This window comes from Miscanthus floridulus, chromosome 18, assembly GCF_019320115.1.
Source record: "Miscanthus floridulus cultivar M001 chromosome 18, ASM1932011v1, whole genome shotgun sequence".
Taxonomy (NCBI): Eukaryota; Viridiplantae; Streptophyta; class Magnoliopsida; order Poales; family Poaceae; genus Miscanthus; species Miscanthus floridulus.
In genome coordinates this window covers 102,679,150-102,699,512 of record NC_089597.1, presented here as the reverse complement: position 1 = coordinate 102,699,512, position 20,363 = coordinate 102,679,150, and the positions used below count along the sequence as shown (strand labels likewise).

At 48.8% G+C, this 20,363-nt stretch overlaps 2 protein-coding genes across 2 annotated transcripts; both read left to right on the top strand.

Annotated features, from left to right (window-relative positions):
- The first annotated feature begins 9,998 nt into the window (after positions 1-9,998).
- On the top strand, positions 9,999-12,708 carry LOC136521002 (G-type lectin S-receptor-like serine/threonine-protein kinase LECRK3). Its single transcript, XM_066514718.1, has one exon. The coding sequence runs from the start codon at positions 10,109-10,111 to the stop codon at positions 12,593-12,595; it is 2,487 nt and encodes an 828-aa protein (XP_066370815.1). The 5' UTR covers positions 9,999-10,108; the 3' UTR covers positions 12,596-12,708.
- Positions 12,709-14,074: 1,366 nt separating this feature from the next.
- On the top strand, positions 14,075-15,259 carry LOC136524287 (uncharacterized). The gene is made up of 3 exons (XM_066517714.1): positions 14,075-14,426; positions 14,527-14,645; positions 14,756-15,259. The coding sequence occupies exons 1-3, from the start codon at positions 14,075-14,077 to the stop codon at positions 15,257-15,259; spliced, it is 975 nt and encodes a 324-aa protein (XP_066373811.1).
- Positions 15,260-20,363: the final 5,104 nt, after the last annotated feature.

Genomic DNA, 20,363 nt, shown 5'->3' with positions numbered 1-20,363 from the left:
CCTCAACCTGGCACGGGAAAAGACCTATTTAACCCTGTTATTTCTCTCCTTTCTAATCAATGATGTGTGGGCCCCGAATGTCAACTTCTCCTTCAACCTCCGGCCATCACCCGGCTGCTCCCACATAACCTCCCTGCAGTTCTTATTATCACGTCTAGCACCAGTGGAGCACCAGCAGTAGGTACCAAGGCGGCAAGACCAACTGATTCTAGGACTCTGAACCAAACGTCTCTACTGAACACACATCGAAGAAGGAGATGATTCACTGTCTTTGAAGATTGGTAGCAGAGGCTGCACGCGTCAGTGTCCTGAAGACCATGGCATTTCCGCGAGGGGAGGGGAGGAGCTCATGCGGTCCGCGTCCTCGGCGGCTCGGCGCGCGACTGCCTGGGCACGAGGCCTCGCACGCCGGTGGCCTAGGCGCGCGGCCGGCGGCCATAGCCCAAGCCAACCACTGAGCTTCCATGGCCATGGTCGCCGCTGGCGAGCTCAACATCACCGCCGTTCCGAGCCACCTGCAGCGTAACCATCCTCACCGAGCACCTCTCCAAACTCGCCTCCACAGCAGTGGCGTGGAAGCAGCAGCAGCACATAGGGTGGGGAGAAGTCAACTGTGGCGTCCTCGAATGATAGCACCAGCAAGAATGCCGCTGCCTGGACGGACGGCACGGTCAGCAAAGGCAGGGCCGTCCAACGACGCACGCCGTGACGTTGAGTCCGGTGCCGTAGCACCCGAGGCAACCGCAACCCATGTCGACCTGCGGTGGCCTCGGCGATCTGGGCGCACGACCTCGGCACGCGGCGGCCTAGGCGCGAGGCCTCGGGGCACGGTGGCTAGGCACGCGGCGGCCTAGGCAGGCGATGCTGCGCCTGTTAGGGAGCACAAGCGGCCGGGACTCCGCGGTCCGCACGAGTTCTTTCCCTCTCCTCATTGCGTGGTGGTGTTGGCCGAAGGTTGAAGAAGAAGCTGACACGGGCCCACGCGTCATTGAGTGGAGAGAGAGAAATAGCAGGGGTAAACAGGTCTTTTTTCATGCCAGGTTGGGGCTCATAGGGACACTGCCGCGCTGGATTGCCAACGTGGTGTGCCACATCAGCAAAAGTGGCAAAACTGTAGGAGGTTTACTGTTTGCTATGGCAATTACGTAGGAGCACACACAAAACTGGCAAACGAAGGAGTGTCATCCGTAAGGATGGCAAAAAGTTAAAAATCCCCTGTAATGTACCAAGGTGGTTGGCGGAAGTGATCCGCCACGCGGTTCGTCGTGGAGCCGCGCTGGCGTTGGTGGCCGCTTCCCTCTAGAGCGGCAAGGACCTCCACGACATGGCGACCGGGTTTCCACCGGTGAAGAAGCCGGACGACGTCGGTGCTCTGGCCATGGAGTTGAGGAGCGTGGCGGGTGCCATTGCCAAATATGAGGGAGTAGAGGATGGCCTTGAAATAAAGACTTACATTTTGTGTTCTTCTGAGTAACCGCTTGGTGACTTGTGTAGTAATAATTGTAGCCCTCGAATCAACGTGATAGGTTAGCATAACATATCACGGTGATTGATCGGAGCCCCATACATGTTGTGCCCGAACGCGGTCTGTCCTTAGAAAAACTTTTCGATCGTGTAGCCCCCGAGTATCCCGGTAGGTTAGCATGACCTGCCGGGGTGCTCAGTTTGAGCCCAGGGACGTACCGATTGCTAATTAACTTTGGTGACGTAGTCTTCCCCTTTCGTGACGGGGTGGTGGTTGCACTGCCCGTGTGTTGCTCCTTAGTATAAGGTTGCTTTTTTATGCATAGAACCATCGCAGCAAGTCAACGTTCCAAGCGTTCATGTAGACTTCACCTTTCATGTTTGCCAGCTTATATGTTCCCGACTTCAGTATTTTGGCCACGATAAATGGCCCTTCCCAAGGAGGCAAAAACTTGTTTTTCCCCTTGGTTGATTGAACCCGACGTAGGACTAAATCGCCTTGCATGAAGTTTAGTGGTCGAACGTGCTTACTATGGTACTTGCACAGCTGTGGCTGGTATTTTGCGGAGTGGACAAGTGTCATTCCACGGTGCTCGTTGAGCCTGTCGAGGGAGTCCTGTAAGGCTTCATCTGTTGTGTCCTTGTCGTAGGCACGGACTCGGGGAGAGGCGTAGCCGATCTCCTCGGGGAGTACCGCGTCTGCGCCGTAGATGAGGAAGAAGGGGGTGAACACTGTCAGTCTAGTAGGAGTAGTCCATAGGCCCCACAGAACTGGCTGAAGCCCCTAGACCCATCTACTCTCGAACTTCTTGAGTTTCCTGAAGGTTCGAGGTTTGAGGCACCGAAGAATGTAACCGTTCGCTCTCTCTCTACCTATCTGTTAGTCTTTAGATGGGCTATTGAAGCCCATCTTACATTGATCTGCTGCTCGTCGTAGAAGTTGACAAATGCACTTCCCGTGAACTAGGTGCCATTGTCTATGATGATCATGTTCATGACCCCATACCGGTGTATAACCTCCTTGATGAACTCGACCGCCGCCTCCGAGCTGGCTGTGGCTATGGGTTTAGCCTCGATCCACTTGGTAAACTTGTCGATCATGACAAACAAGTGATCAAAGCCCCCGGGGGATGGTCGGGAGTTTTCTGACAAGGTTGAGTCCCCAAATGGCAAAGGGACATGTGATCGGGATCGTTTAGAGTTCTTGGGAGGGGACGTGTTTTTGCTTGGCAAAGAACTGGCACCCTTCACAGGTCCTCATGATCCGTTCCGCATCTTTGACCATGGTGGGCTAGTAAAACCCTTGTCGAAAGGCTTTACCTACCAAAGTATTTGGTGCTGCATGGTGGCCACAAGCCCCCGAGTGGATGTCTCGCAAGAGCCTTATCCCGTCTTCCGTGGGTATGCATCGTTGCAAAATTGCGCTCGAGCTTTTATGATGAATTTCATCATCCCACATGACGTAGGATTTGGCTATCTGACGTACCCGATCGGCTTCATCCTGGCTGATGGGGAGGATGCCATGACATAAGTAGTCGATAAGCTCCTCCGCCCAGTCTGGGTTAGATCCTGCGGCCTTTGTGATTGTGAGTACGCTCGGCTCAGGGGAAGGGTTGAGTCTCAACTTCCCAGTAGGCCGAGGGTTTGGTGAGCTCATCGAGGAACATGCTGCCGGGGGGGGGGCATGTCTCGAGTTGAGCCGATCCTAGAAAGGCTATCAGCCTCCTCGTTGTCCCTTCGAGGGATATGGCGTAGTTTGAGTCCGTCAAACTTTGCCTCAAGTTTTTTGTCCTCAACGCAGTAAGCTTCCATTTTGTGGTCGTGACGCACTAAGGCTTTCATTACTTGCCCAACGATAAGTTCAGAGTCACCCAAGGCGACAAGCCTCTTGACCCCAAGGGTGACTACGATTCGTAGCCCATGGAGCAGAGCCACGTACTCTGCTATGTTATTAGTAGCACCCTCAAATTTTAAACAGAGCGCGTACCTCATTCGGTTCCCGCTAGGGGAGACCAAGACAACTCCTACTCCCGCTCCTTGTAGCATCAAAGAGCCATCAAAGTACATGTTCTAGTACTCCAGATCGGCTGCAGCTAGGTTGATGTGTGCTTCTGTCCACTCGGCGATGAAGTCCACTAGGGCCTAGGATTTTGTGGTTGTGTGTGGCACATACGTGATGCCACACGCCATAAGTTCTAGAGCCCATTTGGCGATCCGCCCGGTCGCGTCCCGATTGTTGATGATCTCTCCTAGCGGAAAGGAGGTGACCACGGTAATTGGGTGCACGTTGAAGTAGTGAACCAGCTTCTTCTTTGCCAAGTACACTCCATAGAGTATCTTTTGGATGTGCGGGTAGCGAGTCTTGCTCTCGGCCAGTATTTGGCTAAGAAAATACACCAGTCGCTGAATGGTCTGAATGTGGCCATCCTCTTTCCTCTCGACAACTATAGCCATGCTGACCACCTGGGTGCTAGCTATGACTTATAGGAGTGAAGGCTCCTCTTCGTTGGGAGCCACCAAAATGGGGGGTTTGGTGAGGAAGTCCTTGATATTGTCAAAGGCTTTTTGAGCCTTCGGGATCCATCGCCAGTCTGGCATCTTGCGCAAGAGTTTGTAGAGGGGGAGTCCTCTTTCACCTAACCTGGAGATGAATTAGCTTAAGGAAGCCAAACATCCCATGAGTTTTTGGGTGTCTCTAAGCGCTCAAGGAGGTCCCATATCAAGGATGGCCTTGACCTTCATTGGATTGGTCTCAATCCCATAAGCCGATACGATGTAGCCGAGCAGTTTGCTGGATGGTACCCCGAAGGTACATTTCTCTAGGTTGAGCTTGATCTTGAACTTTCGAAGGTTGTTGAAGGTTTTCGAAAGATCTTGAATAAGGTTCCCAGCTTTTGATGACTTTACGACGATGTCATCGATGTAAGCCTCGATGTTTCTATCGATCTGTTCATGGGGGCAGCGCTTCATGTAGCACTGGTAGGTAGCCTCCGTGTTCTTCAACCTGAATGGCATAGTGACGTAGCAGTATGCTTCCGATCAGGGTGATGAACGAAGCAGCTAATTGGTTAGACTCTTTCATCCAGATCTGGTGATAGCCGGAGTAAGCATTGAGGAAACAAAGCAACTCTGATCCTATTGTGGAGTCGATGATCTGATCTATATGCAGCAAGGGATAAGGATCCTTAGGGCATGCCTTGTTAAGGCTCGTATAATCGACACACATTCTTCATTTGTTGTTCTTTTTGGGCACTAGGATAGGATTCGCAAGCCAGTCTAGATGCAAGACCTCCCTGTTGAAGCTCGCATCGAGGAGCTTAGCTATCTCATCCTCTATAGCCCTGCATCGCTCGTCGTTAAACTGTCTCAAGCGTTGCTTGACTGGCTTGGCATCAGCCCAGATTCTCAGGGAATGCTCAACAATTTCTCTCAGGATTCTCGGCATGTCTAAGGGTTTCCAAGCGAATATGTCCTGATTGTCAATCAGGAATTTGACAAGTTTGTCTTGCTATACCTGGTTCAGGCTTCTCTCGATATTCGTGGTCTTGCTTGGATCGGTCTTCTCCAAGTGGACCTTCCTCGAGTCCTCTCTAGGCGTGAATGATGGGTCCATGGTTGGTCCCGAGGGTGTGAAAGGCACTGGTGATAGCCTTTTTTCTTTGGGAGGTGAAGGTTGGAAGTCAAGACGTGGTGGTGCTTGCGTCGGAGCCCCCAAGTCCTGCCTTTGCATGAGGACATAGTCCAGCTCATGCTGCACCGAGTCCAAGTTTTGGACCACGTTCTCGACAGTGAGTAGATCGCATTGATAAGCTTTTTGAAGATCCCCAGAGATGGTGATCATACCGTTAGGGCCTAGAATCTTCATCTTTAAGTACGCGTAGTGAGGTATGGCCATGAATTTGACAAAACACGGTATCCTGAGCATGGCATGGTAGGTGTCTTGGAAATCCATGACCTCAAAGGAGAGTATCTCCAGGGGGTAGTTTGCCTCTTCACCAAACGTGATACTTAGATCGATAATGCCGAGAGGCATCACTTGTCTCCCTAGTACTATCTCGGTGATCGGGCCTCTTAGTGGGTGCAATTTGTCTGTGCTGATCTTTAGTCTTTCGAAAGTATCCCAATATATCAGATTGGAATTGCTTCCTCCATCCATGAAGATCTTAGTGACAAGGACAATCTCAAGAACTCTGCTGACAACAAGGGGACACATGCCGACATCAATCGAGTGTTCGGGTTGGTCACTCTCGTCGAAAGTGATCGAGTGCTATGACCAAGGCAACCGGGTTATTGTCGCGAGTGCCATGGTATGAGCCTCCCGAACAGTAGGTGGGTGTCCCAAATCTGGCCAGATCACAGTATGGGCCCGGATAGTCATCACTCGTTTGAGGGTTTGTTTTGAGTGTCCCTTGCGCTGTCGATTATCCCCTTGAGGGGTGCCTTGTGAGGGAGTCGCTATAGCGGCTGTCATGCGGTACATTTTATAATCTTTGGCGAGATGGGCTACCGGGTATCCATGGTTCTGGCATAGAAGATTCATGGCGTGGCCAAGATTTACCCGATAACTCGGTGTTTGGGTTCGCTTGATGCTTAGCCAATTGGACCCACGATTTCTCTTTGTTATCCGAGGTGTCCTGGCCCTGTTAGGGTTGATCGTGATGGTTGGGAAAAGTTCCCAAGTGTGTGCCATGGCAATGCTCTTGAGCCTATCGAAGAATCTAGGCAAAACAACATCTAGTGATGGTGGTGGTTCTGCATCATCTGGGTGGTTTGATTCCCACCAGATTTTGCGTGCAGTGTCGAGGAGGTAATCCTGACAAAATTTGGAGAAAATAGACTCGGCGTAGCGACTTACATGACGGGCCAGCTGAAGTGGTCCTGCCTTGATCGCGTCCCTGAGCTTGGTGAGGTAGAGTTGATCAGGTGATGATGACGTCGAAGCCCGTGCGTGAATCTTGGAGTTACTATGTCATGGATCCCTCGGTCGCGCAAAGGTGCCTACGCCATGGCCGTCCTTCTCTGATCGCCTCTTGATCACACCCTTGTTCGACCTGCGAATAGCCATCCGAGACACAAAAACAAATCTAAACGCGAAAGGCCCCTACCAGGTGCGCCAACTGTCGGATTATTTTGCTTCGGCAATATCCAGCAACGTGATCGCGTAGACGGAATTGGATGGTAACACACGAGACATAGAGATTTATACTGGTTCAGGGCACGGTGGCACGCTAAGCCCTACTCTAGTGGTGCGACTGCTCTTGTATTCGTATGCTCAATTACAGGGGCTGTTGCTCCTAGCTATGTAGTAGATTGGAATGGTGGAAGATGAATCCTGAGCCCGAGGTCCCTACCCTCCTTTATATAGGAAGAGAGGGTAGGGTTACAGAGAGGGCGATCGGGTTAACAGATTGAGTTCTTAGTTTGTTACACGATATACGTAACAGATTGATCCTAGCTATCATCTAGATACGCCTATCTTGATTTGCCTTGACCTCCACGTTGGTCGATCACGTCAGCCCATGCGGGCCTCCTCCTTGGTGGCTGCTGGGCTGATAGCCTGGCAATGGTCACATATACAGGCGGTGCAGGTACCCCTGGCCCATATATTGGACACACATGTTTTAGATGTATGTTGCATGTGTTTCATATGGATGTTGCAAAAATAGATCGCGATGTTGCACATTTGCAATTGTTGTACACGTATATTGCAACGTCCGTTCCAAATGTTTCATCTGCTTTTTCAGACGTATGTTGCAAGTGTGCTTATTTGGATGTTTCATATGTTTCACACATATGTTGCAAGAGTATGTACGAAATGTTTCAACTGTTTCAGTCTTATGTTGCAATAAGTGTTTGCATGTTGAAAGTTGCAAGTGTTTTATTTGGATGTTGCATCTGTTTCACATACATGTTGCAAGTGTACGTTCAAAATATTTTATCTGTTTCAGACGTATGTTGCATTCAAGTGTTTTCATGTTGCATGTGTTTCGTGTTTCAGAGGTATATTTAGAGAGTCATGGGGCATGACTCGGGCGGAAAGGGCGCAGCGAGCCGGGGGCCGTCGGATGGGGCGTGCGGCGTGCCTAGGGTCCTACAAACAGGGCGTGCTCGTCCTCATCCTGGCTCCTGGGTTCCACTCGCGTGGAGAGAGAGGAGGGGGTAAGGGGGAAGAAGCGGTAGGCGCGAGGCGGGGCGAACGGACGGGGGCAGGGTACGTGTGTGTGGTGGGACGAGGCAGACGGGGAAGGACTGCAGTGATACGGTGGGAGTGTGGCACGTTTTAGCTAGGCCGTTCGGTACCGTCCGATGGAATCCTATCCCATCGGACATTCAAGCACCAGCAAATCCCTTGAAAAAATATATTGTTTGTCCCCAGTGTTTATTTGGCAAAATACGCTGGATTGTATGGTCCTTCATCTGATTGCAAATTAGGGCCTATTTGGATAACAACTCGATTATTATAATCCGGATTATGCATTGAATTAATTAGGATTATGATTATAATAACAAGAGCGTTTGGGTCTTATGGATTAGTGATTGATTATGATTGGTTAAGGTGAGAAATTCCTATTTTATCCTGTATAATTTGGCAAGTTAGATAATCAATGGGGGCAAGGTGGACTTTCAGCACCTATAATCTCCTATAACCTGGTCTCGCCTGGATTATAGGATTATGGTAATCAACAGTTCTGATTATAATAATCCATCACATAATCAATCATGTTTGGATCAAAATTTGATTATATAATCAGATGGGTACCCAAACAGGGTCTTAAGAATTGATGCCATTATACTAAATTATACCCGCAAATTAAAAGGATACATATGGAAACTTGTAAGAGTAATTACATCGTCTGCTAGAAAGTACTATCAGAGACTGCTAGAAAGTACTATGAGTTGCATGTGTTCTGGTTAACCGTCTTAGAAAATACTCCTTACGTCCTAAAATAAAACAACTTCTAAAGTTCTTTTAAATCAAACTATTTTAAATTTAACCAACTTTATATAGAAAAGCACCAACACTTATGACATCAAATAAGTACACTATAAAAATATATTTTCTAATATATCTAATAACACTATTTTAGTCTCTTAAATATTGGTGCTCTTTTCTATCAATCTGTTAAAACTTACACTAGTTTGAATTTGGATAACTCTAGAAGTCAGACTTATTTTGAGTCTGAGAGAGTAACTAATAAGTATTTGTTTCATAAATAACTAATAAGTATCAAAGTTCAAGCACGAAAATAATAAGCTATCCCTAAGCATCCAGTTTAGCTTTACGCTGAGTACTCACAATTTTTGCCAAAGCATATATATAGTCTAAATCCAAAAAAAAACATATGAATCTCATAATGACCAGATCAAATGCATAATTCGTTGAGTTTTTCATTCAGTGAACATATTCACATAGTCAACTGAGCTATTTGAGAATCTCTAAGTAACATCCGTTTTCACGGATGATCTCTATTCTTCTCTAAGAAACATTTGTACAAACTCGAAAACAAAATCAAATAAACAATGGCAAAAGCACAAGTGCAAAACTACTACAACCACATCATCCAACTTTCCAAAGACCTATTCCAAGCACCCGGCATGATGAGAAAATTCCACATATATGTAACCTGATCTAAATTAAATGAAATACTCCGTATTACATACAAACCCCAAAAAGTTGACGCTCTATGTTTTCTCCCTGTACGGTGTCAATGGCGCTCTATGTTTTCTCCCTGTACATGCAGGCCGGCCGCACCCGCAGAAAGTCGTCGCCACACCGCAGAAAGTCCATTGCATCATGTCAGCAATCCTTACCTGCTAATCCAGATCGAAGTAATAAATGATGATCTGTCATATGACGGGCACGGAGCACCCCGTTCTGGTGCTACTCTATCTTTTTCTTGCAGCTGCGTCCTATTATCCTACGGAAGACCGGTAGTTGGACTAGGACTTCAGAAATGAAGTTTGAATGCACCACACCATGTAGAATAGCCTGTCAGTGACTAGGTCACAGTACCGTCTCTTGCCTTTATTTTTCCCACATCATGTGAATGAACAAGAGGCTAATTCTCAATTGATTTGATGATGGTAAGTGCCCCTATTGAAATAGTTTCAAGTCAAGGATCCCAAAGAAGTTGAATTAGTCGAGATCAAACTTAAAACAAACTGAAAAACAACGTTAGAGCATTCACCGGACGATAAGATTGATCCTGACAGATCGTCCTATGGTGTTGCTTCTCGGGCAGAAGTGACTTCCCAGTGACCATGTGAACGCCATATATATGATCAAGTGGGGACTTACATGGCACGCTGAGGAATCGCTACCGGACAGCGCACGTCGCTGACTAGTTTGCCTGGAATTGGAATGGAAGTGCAAAACACTAATGTCGCGTCACTTAGAGTTCCCTAGTCATCCATACACACCTTTCCGACGAGAATTGCCCCGGCGTCGTGTTGAAACCCGCGCCACACACGTACTATCTGCACTGACGCGTATCCTCGACGACGGCGAGCAATTAATCGTGATATTCGTCCACACTCCACGCGTAGTGGCCAAGTCTCTCGAGAGCTTGTCGAGGGCCAGACATAACAGCCACACCACCACTTGTTCGATCAGGCGCCGCCCGGCAGGCACCAAGCTGCGATCATGGCGGTGGCGGCGCTCTGCTTTGCTTCCCTCACCCGCGTTAACGTTCGCCCCTTTGCTGCTCTGCTACTGCTGATGCTACTGCAACAAGCTCGTTTCCTGGCGTTGGCCGTGGCACGGACCACCAACTTGACAGCGGGGGCCACCTTGACGCCGCCCAACTACCTCACCAGCCCCTCCGGCACCTTCAGCTTCGGCTTCCTCGCCCTCGACTCCGACGATCCGACCAAGTTCCTCGTCGCCACGTGGTTTCGCTTCGCAGCTGACGGCAACGCCTCCACCCAGTCGCAGCCGCAGCCGCAGTCCGTGGTGTGGTTCGCGAAACAGTCGCCGTCCGGGACCACGCCCAACGCCACCGCGCAGTCCGCCCTGAGCATCACGGCCGATGGGCAGCTCATGCTCACCGACGGCAACCAGGTGCTGTGGACGCCGCCTACCACAGATCGTGGATCCGTGCTCGCGCTCCGCGACTCCGGCAACCTCGAGTTCCTGAGCGACACCGGCAACCAGGTGTTGTGGGAGAGCTTCTCGTACCCGACGGACACGCTCCTGCCGGGCCAGTCCCTGGCCTACGAGTCAACCGGGTCCCAAGGGAAGCTCTTCGCCAAGCGCGCGGACGCGGAGTTCACCACCGGCCGGTTCAGCATGGGCATCCAGAGCGACGGCAACGTCGTCCTCTACGTCGATCTCCTCGAGGGCAACAACCCCGAGAACGCCTACTGGCAGGCGTACACCAACAGCCCCGACGGCAACACGACGGTCACCTTCGACGACCAGGGCCGCCTTAACTACACCCTCCGCAACGGCACGGTCCACAGCTTGGTTAAACCGGTGGCGAGCTTCACCGCCGGCGAGTACTTCAAGTTCGCCCGCATGGACCCCGACGGCATCGTCCGTACCTACATCCGTCCCAAGAACGGCGGCGGCGGCAACGACACGTCTTGGACTGTGTCCGGTGCGTTCCCCGATGACGGCTGCATCAAGAGGACGTCTGGGTTGCAGGGCATGTGCGGGACGGGGTCCTACTGTGTGTCTGCGCCCACGCCGAGCTCAAGGGACAGGCTCAACTGCGTGTGCCCGAGTGGGTACAATTACACCGACGAGCAGCACAGGGACAGCGGCTGCACGCCGGGGTTCGAGCCACAGAGCTGCGACGGCGAGAACAGCTCTGACGAGTTCACCCTTGTGGAGCTGCTCAACACCACCTGGGAGACATCGATATACTACAAGAAGTTCTCATCAGTCACGGAGGAGCAGTGCCGGGACTACTGCCTCAGCGACTGCTTCTGCGCGGCCGCATTGATGATCGGCAGATCCGACTGCGCGGAGATGGCGACGCTCACCAACGGTTGGCAAGCAAACGTTGTCACGACGAAGGCGTTCATCAAGGTGCGGACAAGGAAGTCTCCGGTGATCGCGTCCGCAAGGATGAGAAACGCATTGGCCTACAAGGTTGTCGCCATCTGCTTGGCCTTTCTTTTGTTCATTGCCTTCGGCGTCCTTGTGGCACTGCATTGCCTTGGCAGGTACAGAGAGAGGCAGCAGCAGCCGTTGAGCTCGAGCGTGAGAGCGTTCAGCTGGAAGGAGCTTTACCAAGCCACCAACGGCTTCGAGAAACTTCTGGGTAAAGGGAGCTTCGGCGAGGTGTACAAAGGAACGATGAGGTCGCCGCAGCCGCATCTCATCGCGGTGAAGAAGCTCATCGCCTCGAACGAGTACAGCGAGCAGGAGTTCACCAACGAGGTGCAGTCCATCGGGCAGATCCACCACCGGAACCTGGTCCGCATGATCGGCTACTGCAAAGAAGGCAACCACCGGATGCTGGTGTTCGAGTTCATGCCGGGCGGGTCGCTCCGCAGCTTCCTTTTCAACCCCGAGAGGCGGCGGCCTCCGTGGCGCTGGCGCGCCGACGCCGCACTCGCTATCGCCCGGGGGCTCGAGTACCTTCACGACGGCTGCAGCGCACCGATCATCCACTGCGACATCAAGCCCGACAACATCCTGCTGGACGACCACGGCGTCCCGAGGATCACCGACTTCGGGATCTCCAAGCTGCTGGGGAGCCAGCAGGTGGACACCACAGTGACCCACGTCAGGGGCACCAGAGGTTATATCGCGCCCGAGTGGCTCCGCGGCGACGCGCGCGTGGACACCAAGGCGGACGTGTACAGCTTCGGCGTCGTGCTGCTGGAGATGATCTGCTGCCGGAGGTGCCAGGAGCCGGTGGTGGTTGATCCGCCGCGTGGCGTGGAGGACGACGACGAGACGGTCACCTTGTTCGGTTGGGCGGCGCAGCTGGTGGGTGCGCGGAGGACGGAGTTGATGCTGCACGGCGACGACGCTGGCGTCGACAGCGCGGAGGACATGGAGAGGGTGGACCGGTTCGCGCGCGTGGCGCTCTGGTGCGTCGAGCCGAACCCGCTGCTGCGACCGACCATGCACCAGGTGGTGCAGATGTTGGAGACCAGTGATCGGGCTCAGGCTTAGGCACTACGTATACCTGACCCTCCAGACTGTTACATGGAATCCTCGCCTTTAATTTCTCAGCTCAGAGACGGAATAATATTCCCTCCATCATAAAATAAATTAAATTGAATTCTTCTGAGTCAAATTATTTTAAGTATGACATCAAGCAAGTGCATTATAAATTCACAATATAAAAATTAGTGCCATAAACATCTGTGCACCTTTTAATAAATTGGACCAAAACTAAAAATGTTTGATTCCAAATATCTTTACAGGTTGATTTATTTTAAGACGGAAGCAGTACACCGATCATAGTTCTTTGGTTATTTTGATTAGTCAGACTAATTCATCAAACCATGCTTGTAACGACCCAAGTTCACTAGATCACCGACAGAGCTCCTAGATGAGCCCAGCAGGCATTTGGATACAACGGAAACCGCGAATACATTGCTTTCCACCCAACAAGGCAACCCGCAATCCGAAACAGTGAAGGGTCCGCAACGGTCAAACTTAGTCACTGAGAGATGCACGACATTGGCTCAGATTGTTAGAGGCAATGATTTTATGTCGTCGCCTAGGCGTCCCGGCGGTTTCCCAAGCGAGGCGTCCCGCCCGCCACGCCTTCCCCACATATGGCGTCGCCTCGCGGCGTCCGCGTGGGAAAAAAGGGCGCGACCCGATGCGCGTGCGCGGGATGGGAGAGGCGCGGGAAAGGAGATGCGCGCGCGCCTGTACCCCTCGTGCGGGCACGCCCCATCCCTGCAGCGCGCCAATTGAGAGAGAGAGGAGGAAAGAGAGGAGAGAAGGGGAAGAGAAGAGGGCGGCACCTGGAGTCCGTCCGCCGGCAGCCCGGCACCTAGAGTCCGCCGGCACCTGGAGTCCGCCGGCACTTGGAGTCCGCCCACCGGCACCTGGAGTCCGCCTGCTGCCTAGAATCCATCGAGGAGGAAGTCCTCCTCTGCTCTGCTCCTCTGCGCCTCCTCTGCTCTACTGTCTGCTCCTCTACGACGCCCTCAGCCCCTCAGGTATATGCATATCTCCCCTCAGGTATTTATTCACGATATAAATAGGCTGCTGCACACTATTTGGACCTAATGCCGGAAGAAATAGGGAAATTGCAGGCATTCAAGAAGACCATTGCACGAGCAAGACGTATCACAACTTTCATCTATAGGCATGAGAGGATTCTTAGTTTAATGAGAGAGAAGACATGTGGGGCTGATCTTGTGAGACCTGCAGCAACTTGATTTGACACTTCTTTTCTCACTTTGAAAAGTTTGCACAAGCACAAGGATGCTCTGAAGGCTTTATTTCATAGTGAAGAATGGTCTAAAAACAAATTGGAAAAACTAATACTGGTGATAATGTGCATTCCATTGTCTTCTCTGTTGAGTTTTGGAATTCAGTTGAAGATTGCCTTAGAGCTTTAGCTCCACTCCTTATTGTTCTTAGGGTGGTTGATGGTGATGAAAAGCCTGCAATACGGAGGTCGCAGCACTAATGAGTCATGCAAAAGAGAAGATAAAGCTAAGCTTTGCTGTTGATAGCAAGAAGCTCCTGCTAAAGAAAATCTTGGAAATCATTGATAAACGTTGGGTGAAACAAATGAACCATCCTTTGTATGGGGCTGCACTGTACTTGAATCCAGGAAAATTACATCCTCTTATATGGGATAATGAAGATGCAGTTGTTGGGCAGCTAAGAGGTTCTTTTCATGATGTGCTTGCAAGAATGGTGGAGGATGAAGAACTTAGAGACAAGATTGATGCTCAGTCCTTGGACTATGAAGCCCTTAGGGGAGATGCATTATCAAACAAAATGGCCAAGCAAAACCTTAAGAAACTAAGCCCTTGTGAGTGTTGTACGGTACTGTTGTTTACATTTTCCAATTTAATTCCAGCAAGTCTATTTTATTCCTAATTTCTAATATATGTTTGAATTTGGCAATCTAGTGGATTGGTGGCGCTCGTATGGTGGTCGTGCTATTGAGCTTCAAAGGTTTGCTAGATGCATTGTGAGTCTTTACGCTTCATCATCAGGCTACGAAAGAAACTGGAGCACATTTGAGTTTGTGAGTATTGCCATATGCCATCTCGTCTTATTTACTTATTTTCTTTGCTATTCACAATTTCAGCCAGATAATTACTCTTTGTTTGCTGTTTTCCCATTCTTTTTTTGTAGATCCATACAAAGAAAAGGAACAGGTTGCTGCATAAGAGGTTGAATGCCATTGTCTTTGTTTCCTACAATCGGAAGATGAAGACTAGGTTTCAAATAAGGCATGAGAAAAAAGGAAAAAGTTTTGACCCTTTGGTCATTGATCAATTTGATTGGGACAATGAGTGGGCTGACTGCTGCTGTGTTCATCCTCAAGGTGTGCGTGGATGTGAGGTTGCTGAGAATGAGAATGGTCTTACATGGGAACTTGTTGATGAAGCTCTTGGTGCCTCAAGCTCGCTGCGAGGCCGCAATCTTAAAAGGAAAACCAACAACAAGCGTGCAAGAAATGCACCTTCAGGGCTGGTTGAAGACTCAGGTTCAGCCAATGAAGAAGAGGAAGATGACCATGATTCACATGATGATGCGGATATGAGCGGTTGTGAGGATGCTCCAAGTGGCACCAATGGTGATGGAGAGAACGTGGATGCTACAAATGTCCATGATGAGTTTGATGATGGGTATTAGGAGTTGATTGCTTAGTTGGAATGTTTGTGTTAAGACTCTAGTTTATGTTTGTGGCTATTATTTTGTTAAGACTATAGTTTAATGTGGTTGTTATTCTGTTAAGACTCTAGTTTATGTTTGTGGAATGTTTGTAAACTGTAATGTGATTGTGGAGTGTGGACTGCTATTATTTTGGGCTTGTGTCCTAGTGTTGCTGAATTTCTTATTGCATTTGCAGCTTACTGCTTGGGAAAAGAAAAGAGATTTTAGATCATCAAAAGGTATTTCACTTGAATGTTTGATCCTCATTTCATTTCATTGATGATTACAAAGTATTTCTGTTACATTATTACATTCATCACATGTTGAAACCTGCAAGGGAATGCATGCTACTTGGAACAAGCCAACAAGGGCAACTGGAAAGAGGAGGATCAATGGTACATGTGCTCTAGAATTGGTAGCAAAAAGGTATGCATCATTGTATGTTTGTGCTACCCTATTGTAGGTTAGGCTATGTGTATGGCGTCGCCTCGCCGCACGCCTTATTCGCCTAGGCATCTCGAAGGGGGTGGGTCACCACGCGTCACCCTATCGCCATAAGAACATTAGTTAGAGGTCAGGTTATTGACCTTTGGAATAAAGATGATTGGCCCCAATGCCAAATCCTAAGTGTTTGGATCCATCTCTCACCCAACAGAGAATACCGGATGGTCCGATGTCATAACGGACCATCCGTCAATACCTAAACTGCATGCAGTGAGTGGGGAGTGAGTTGTCCTCCACTCAACCCTAGACCCCACCTATCACATGCACGAAATGGAAGATGGGATCATCAGCTCAAGCAATTCCCAACTCAACCCATTCTCCCATTTCTCACCTTCCTCTCTCTCTAAAGGAGCAAGAACAAGGAAGAACTAGAGAGAGAAAATGGATATTGGAGATGAAGGTGGAAGGTGGAGTGAAGACATGCAATCCAAGATCATCACCTCATCAAGCTCAACTTATCATTATCTCATAGTCATGGTTAGCTCATGAGCTCTCATCTCAATTAGTTGGAAATTTCTCTCAAACCCTAATCTCAAGCTTTCATGCATGTATGGATCATGGAGGGTGGTGACATCTCACTCATCACAAAGGTAAGATCAAGGCCCTATGCATGACCAATCCCAAGAAATCCCTCTCAATGTCATTCTCATGCATTTCTATGGATTCTTGCAAGGATGTTGATATCTCTCTTCAAGGATGGAAAGAAAGGTGTGCTCAATCTCTTATCATGGGTCCTAGCCTCTCATGATTATCAACCTTGGAGTTAAGTTCCTTTTTGCTCCATCTCAAGTCTTATTCTCAAGTGGTTCATGGAAAGAGATAGAACCCAAATCACTAGATGCACTAGTTAGCCAAAACCCAAACCCTATCTAGCTCTAGCCTAGCATATCCCTATAGTCATCTTAGGAGTTTGGTGCACATGCATAGATGTCTACTATCCCAAATTAGGAATCCAACCAACCCAAAACCTAGAGCATAGGTTCTGTCGCTCGACTCGTAGAGTGTCCGCCAAGTGCGGCAGAGCGTCCGATAAATCTTCCCAATTTAGTAAACTTCCCTACAGGAACACCCATACACTTGCTAAGTGGGAATAGCATAGTGTCTAACAATTCATCAAAGTGTTCGTTGAATTATAAAGAATAGTCACCCAGTAACCCAAGAGTACCTAGTTCCTACCTGAGTGTCCGCCAGCCGGTCGGACAATCTGATGTTGGCAGCAAACTCTAGAAATGACTAAGCCCTGAGCTTACTGGAGCACCCATTCCACGGAAGGTCCATCAGCCTGAACAGAGCTAACCCAGGGTCAACCCACCTCGGCACCCATCACAGCAGAGTTTTTGTCATTCAGGACGGAGTGTCCGCCAGACTACAGAAAGTGTGAGATTGTTTAGAAAGCTTACCCAAGAGGTCAACAATACTAGTTTGTATCCTATAGCAAATAGCGTAACAGTGGAGCCATAGTTAGATGCCTTTTCCCAAGTTCCAATTGATAATCTATTCCTATCTATTCATATCTTTTCTTGTCATTCCAAGTGTCAGCGTATCTCTCCAATCAGATCTCTCTTGATCTTTTCAGGAATCGTCTCAAGTAAGGAACGTGTATAGATTGTCATCATCAGCTTCGATGAGTTAGAATGGTAGCACAATCAGGCAGGCACTCCACTACTATGAATCCTATTTTGGATACTTATCGAGTTTCATTATGAGTTGTGCATTACATGTAGTTTTGGTTACTAATCTTGATCACCTCACACTTTGAGTCACCCATTAATCTAGTAGAAGCCTCTCATCTAGACAATGGGATTGGAAACGCTTAATTGCTTATTGCTTAGTTTCTTAGCAACGATAGAAGTCGAGCATGAGAATTGAACTCATTCTCGCGCATGTAGGATGCTACACTTAGATAATTAATCACTAAAAACAATGAGGGCTACAACTTGATTTACTTTCCTAATCTGGATAGGATTCACTTCACTTAAGGTTATAAACTTGGATACCACTTTGGTAACTTCGCTCATGCGAGGGGTAGGTCATTGTGAGTGTGAGATCTCAAGTGACGTAGCTCGTGGAGCAGTTAAGGACCATTTATTGGGATACGTGAGTCCGAGTAACCACTCGTACAGACCACATATCATGGATGGGGTCGACAAGCTAAGTAGCTAATTATGACCGGTTTATCCGTGAAACTAGCAAGGGGGTTGCGCCGATCGGGAATCTCCGGGACATTGACTAGGCACCAATCGAACCTTTCATAGGATACTCAGGCTAGATTAGGAAAAGGTTGGAGGACATGAGGCAACTCTTACTACCGGACCTGATGTATGGTGGTTAGTCCCGTTTTTTGTGTGGGTACAGTTGTACACCTCTACTAAGATTGAAAGCCTGAAGTCCCTCAGGACGGACCCTTATAGTTGTTCCTACTTTCTATACCCATGGTAGAGTAATGATGGAACATGATGATGTTGCTGCTTATATGTGTTAATCACTCTTTTGAATATCATACCTGGCTAATGTTAATATCCTAGAATGAACCATGAGCATGTCATTTAAGAAACACCATGTACTCTTCCAAATATACAAATACCTAATAATATTCTTTGCATCCACCAAATATCTATGTGTTGGAATTAAGTCATGCAAGTACGTAATGTACTCACAGTGCAGCCGTTAAGTTGTTTTGCAGGTAGCAAGACATTCTTCCGAGACTAGCTCCGATGAGTGCAATAGTTAGTAGACCTTAGAACAGGTGTTCTCCAGGATGAGCTGTGTGTAATCCGATGAGTAAAAGAGTGAAATGAGATGTAACCTAGACTGAAGGCAGTAGTTAAATAGAGAGTTAGTGATAATAGTATTTTCTTGTCTAAGAATATATTTTATGGTCAATGATCTTTCAGCTATGTGTTGGAAACTTAAGTGTGTAACCGATCGAGTTGTTCGGTATGTGTCGACGAAATACGGCCGGCAGTCTACCGAGGGGTATGTCCACGGTAGTAGATGAATCGGTGGAGGTGCGCGTGATAGGAACTAGATGGTGACACAGAATGCAAGAGACAACGATTAGGCAGGTTCAGGCCGTCAGCTTGACGTAATACCCTACATCATGTGTCTTCGGTGGATTGTATTATGAGATGGGATCAAAACGAGGGGGTCCCTACTCGCCTTATATAGCTCGGGTGGTAGGGTTACAGGACGATTGAATCTAATCCTGATCGGTTACAAGATATCTATTTACAAGGAATATAGCATCTTAGCATATCTGATTAGATCATCCTTGATCGCCAAGGATCTTCACGTAGCCTTGCGGGGCACGCTGACCTGTGCCGTGCTTGACATGGTGTAGTCTTGTGGGCTAGGCCTCCCTTGGTGGCTCGGCCCATATACAACCCTATGAGTATTGGGGGTCATACCCCCACAGCTAGTCCCTGAGTGTCTTGTATCCGCTGAGCAACACCGTCTTGAGCTTGTCTGAGCTATCCAATTTGCTACTGATCACCAGGAGCACGCTTCCAACCAGTTTAAATAGGAGCTGAGCTGCTGAAAGAAGCATCCGAGCAGTCAGAGCTGGTGTTCGAGCAGTCGAAACCGGTGTCCAAGCAGTTTAACTGAGAGACATACTAGGACTTGCTCGAAGTTGAGGTTTGTTGGGAGGATGTAAGGAGCTCAAGTAAAAAATTTTTGAAACATTCACCTTAGGTTAAGTGTGCCCACTTAGGTTCTGGGTGACAAAGTTGGACGCTTAGCATCCCTGACTTAGTCAGCGAGGAGGAACTTAGTGCCTCGAGGGTGAAGACATATGCTTAGCATCCATGCCTGAGGCAGAATTGACTCTTAGAGCCAAACAAAGAGCAGTGATGATGACCATCCATGACTTAGTCATTTCGAAGAGGACTAGGTTCTAGAAATAAGCACACTCACCGTAAGGTGAAGTGTGCCCACTTAGTCCCCGAGCCTGACAGTAGGTGAAATATTCACATGGTGCCAGGGTCAAAAACAGTAGTCTGTAGGTGCCAACCTAGTCCCTAGCTTAGCTAGAAACCAGTCCCCAGCTCAACTAAGAGGAAGCAATGTAGATAAAAGTACAGTCATTGCCAGATGACATGTACACACATAGTTCCCGAGCCTGCTAGAAGATTGTGAAGAAATCTTATAGCAGATCTGAAGAAAAAATCTTGCTCCAAAATTCTCATGAAAATAAGCAAAATAGTGATTAGCACTTAAGTCCGTTTGGCAGCCCACATGCAACGTGGCTTTAGTTGTGGATCCACTAGGCCTAGTTAACAGCCTTGGATAGCGGGCGGAGGTTTCAGGAGTGAAAACGGTACGGCGGGCGTGGTTTCCCAAAAACCCTAGAAGCCGAAGAGTTGGGGTGGAACCGTTATAAAGGCGCTGCAGCCCCAGCTCACACTCCCCACCATTTCACCATCACATCATCTTCCACCTTACGCTCGCACACATGCACATGTCTCCCAATCTGCAACCACTCCACCGCTAGGGCAGATCTAGACACCAAGCAACATCCGCTCCCAGATCTGTTCGATGGCACCAAAGAGAAACCGTGGGAGTTCGAAGAAGACGTCCT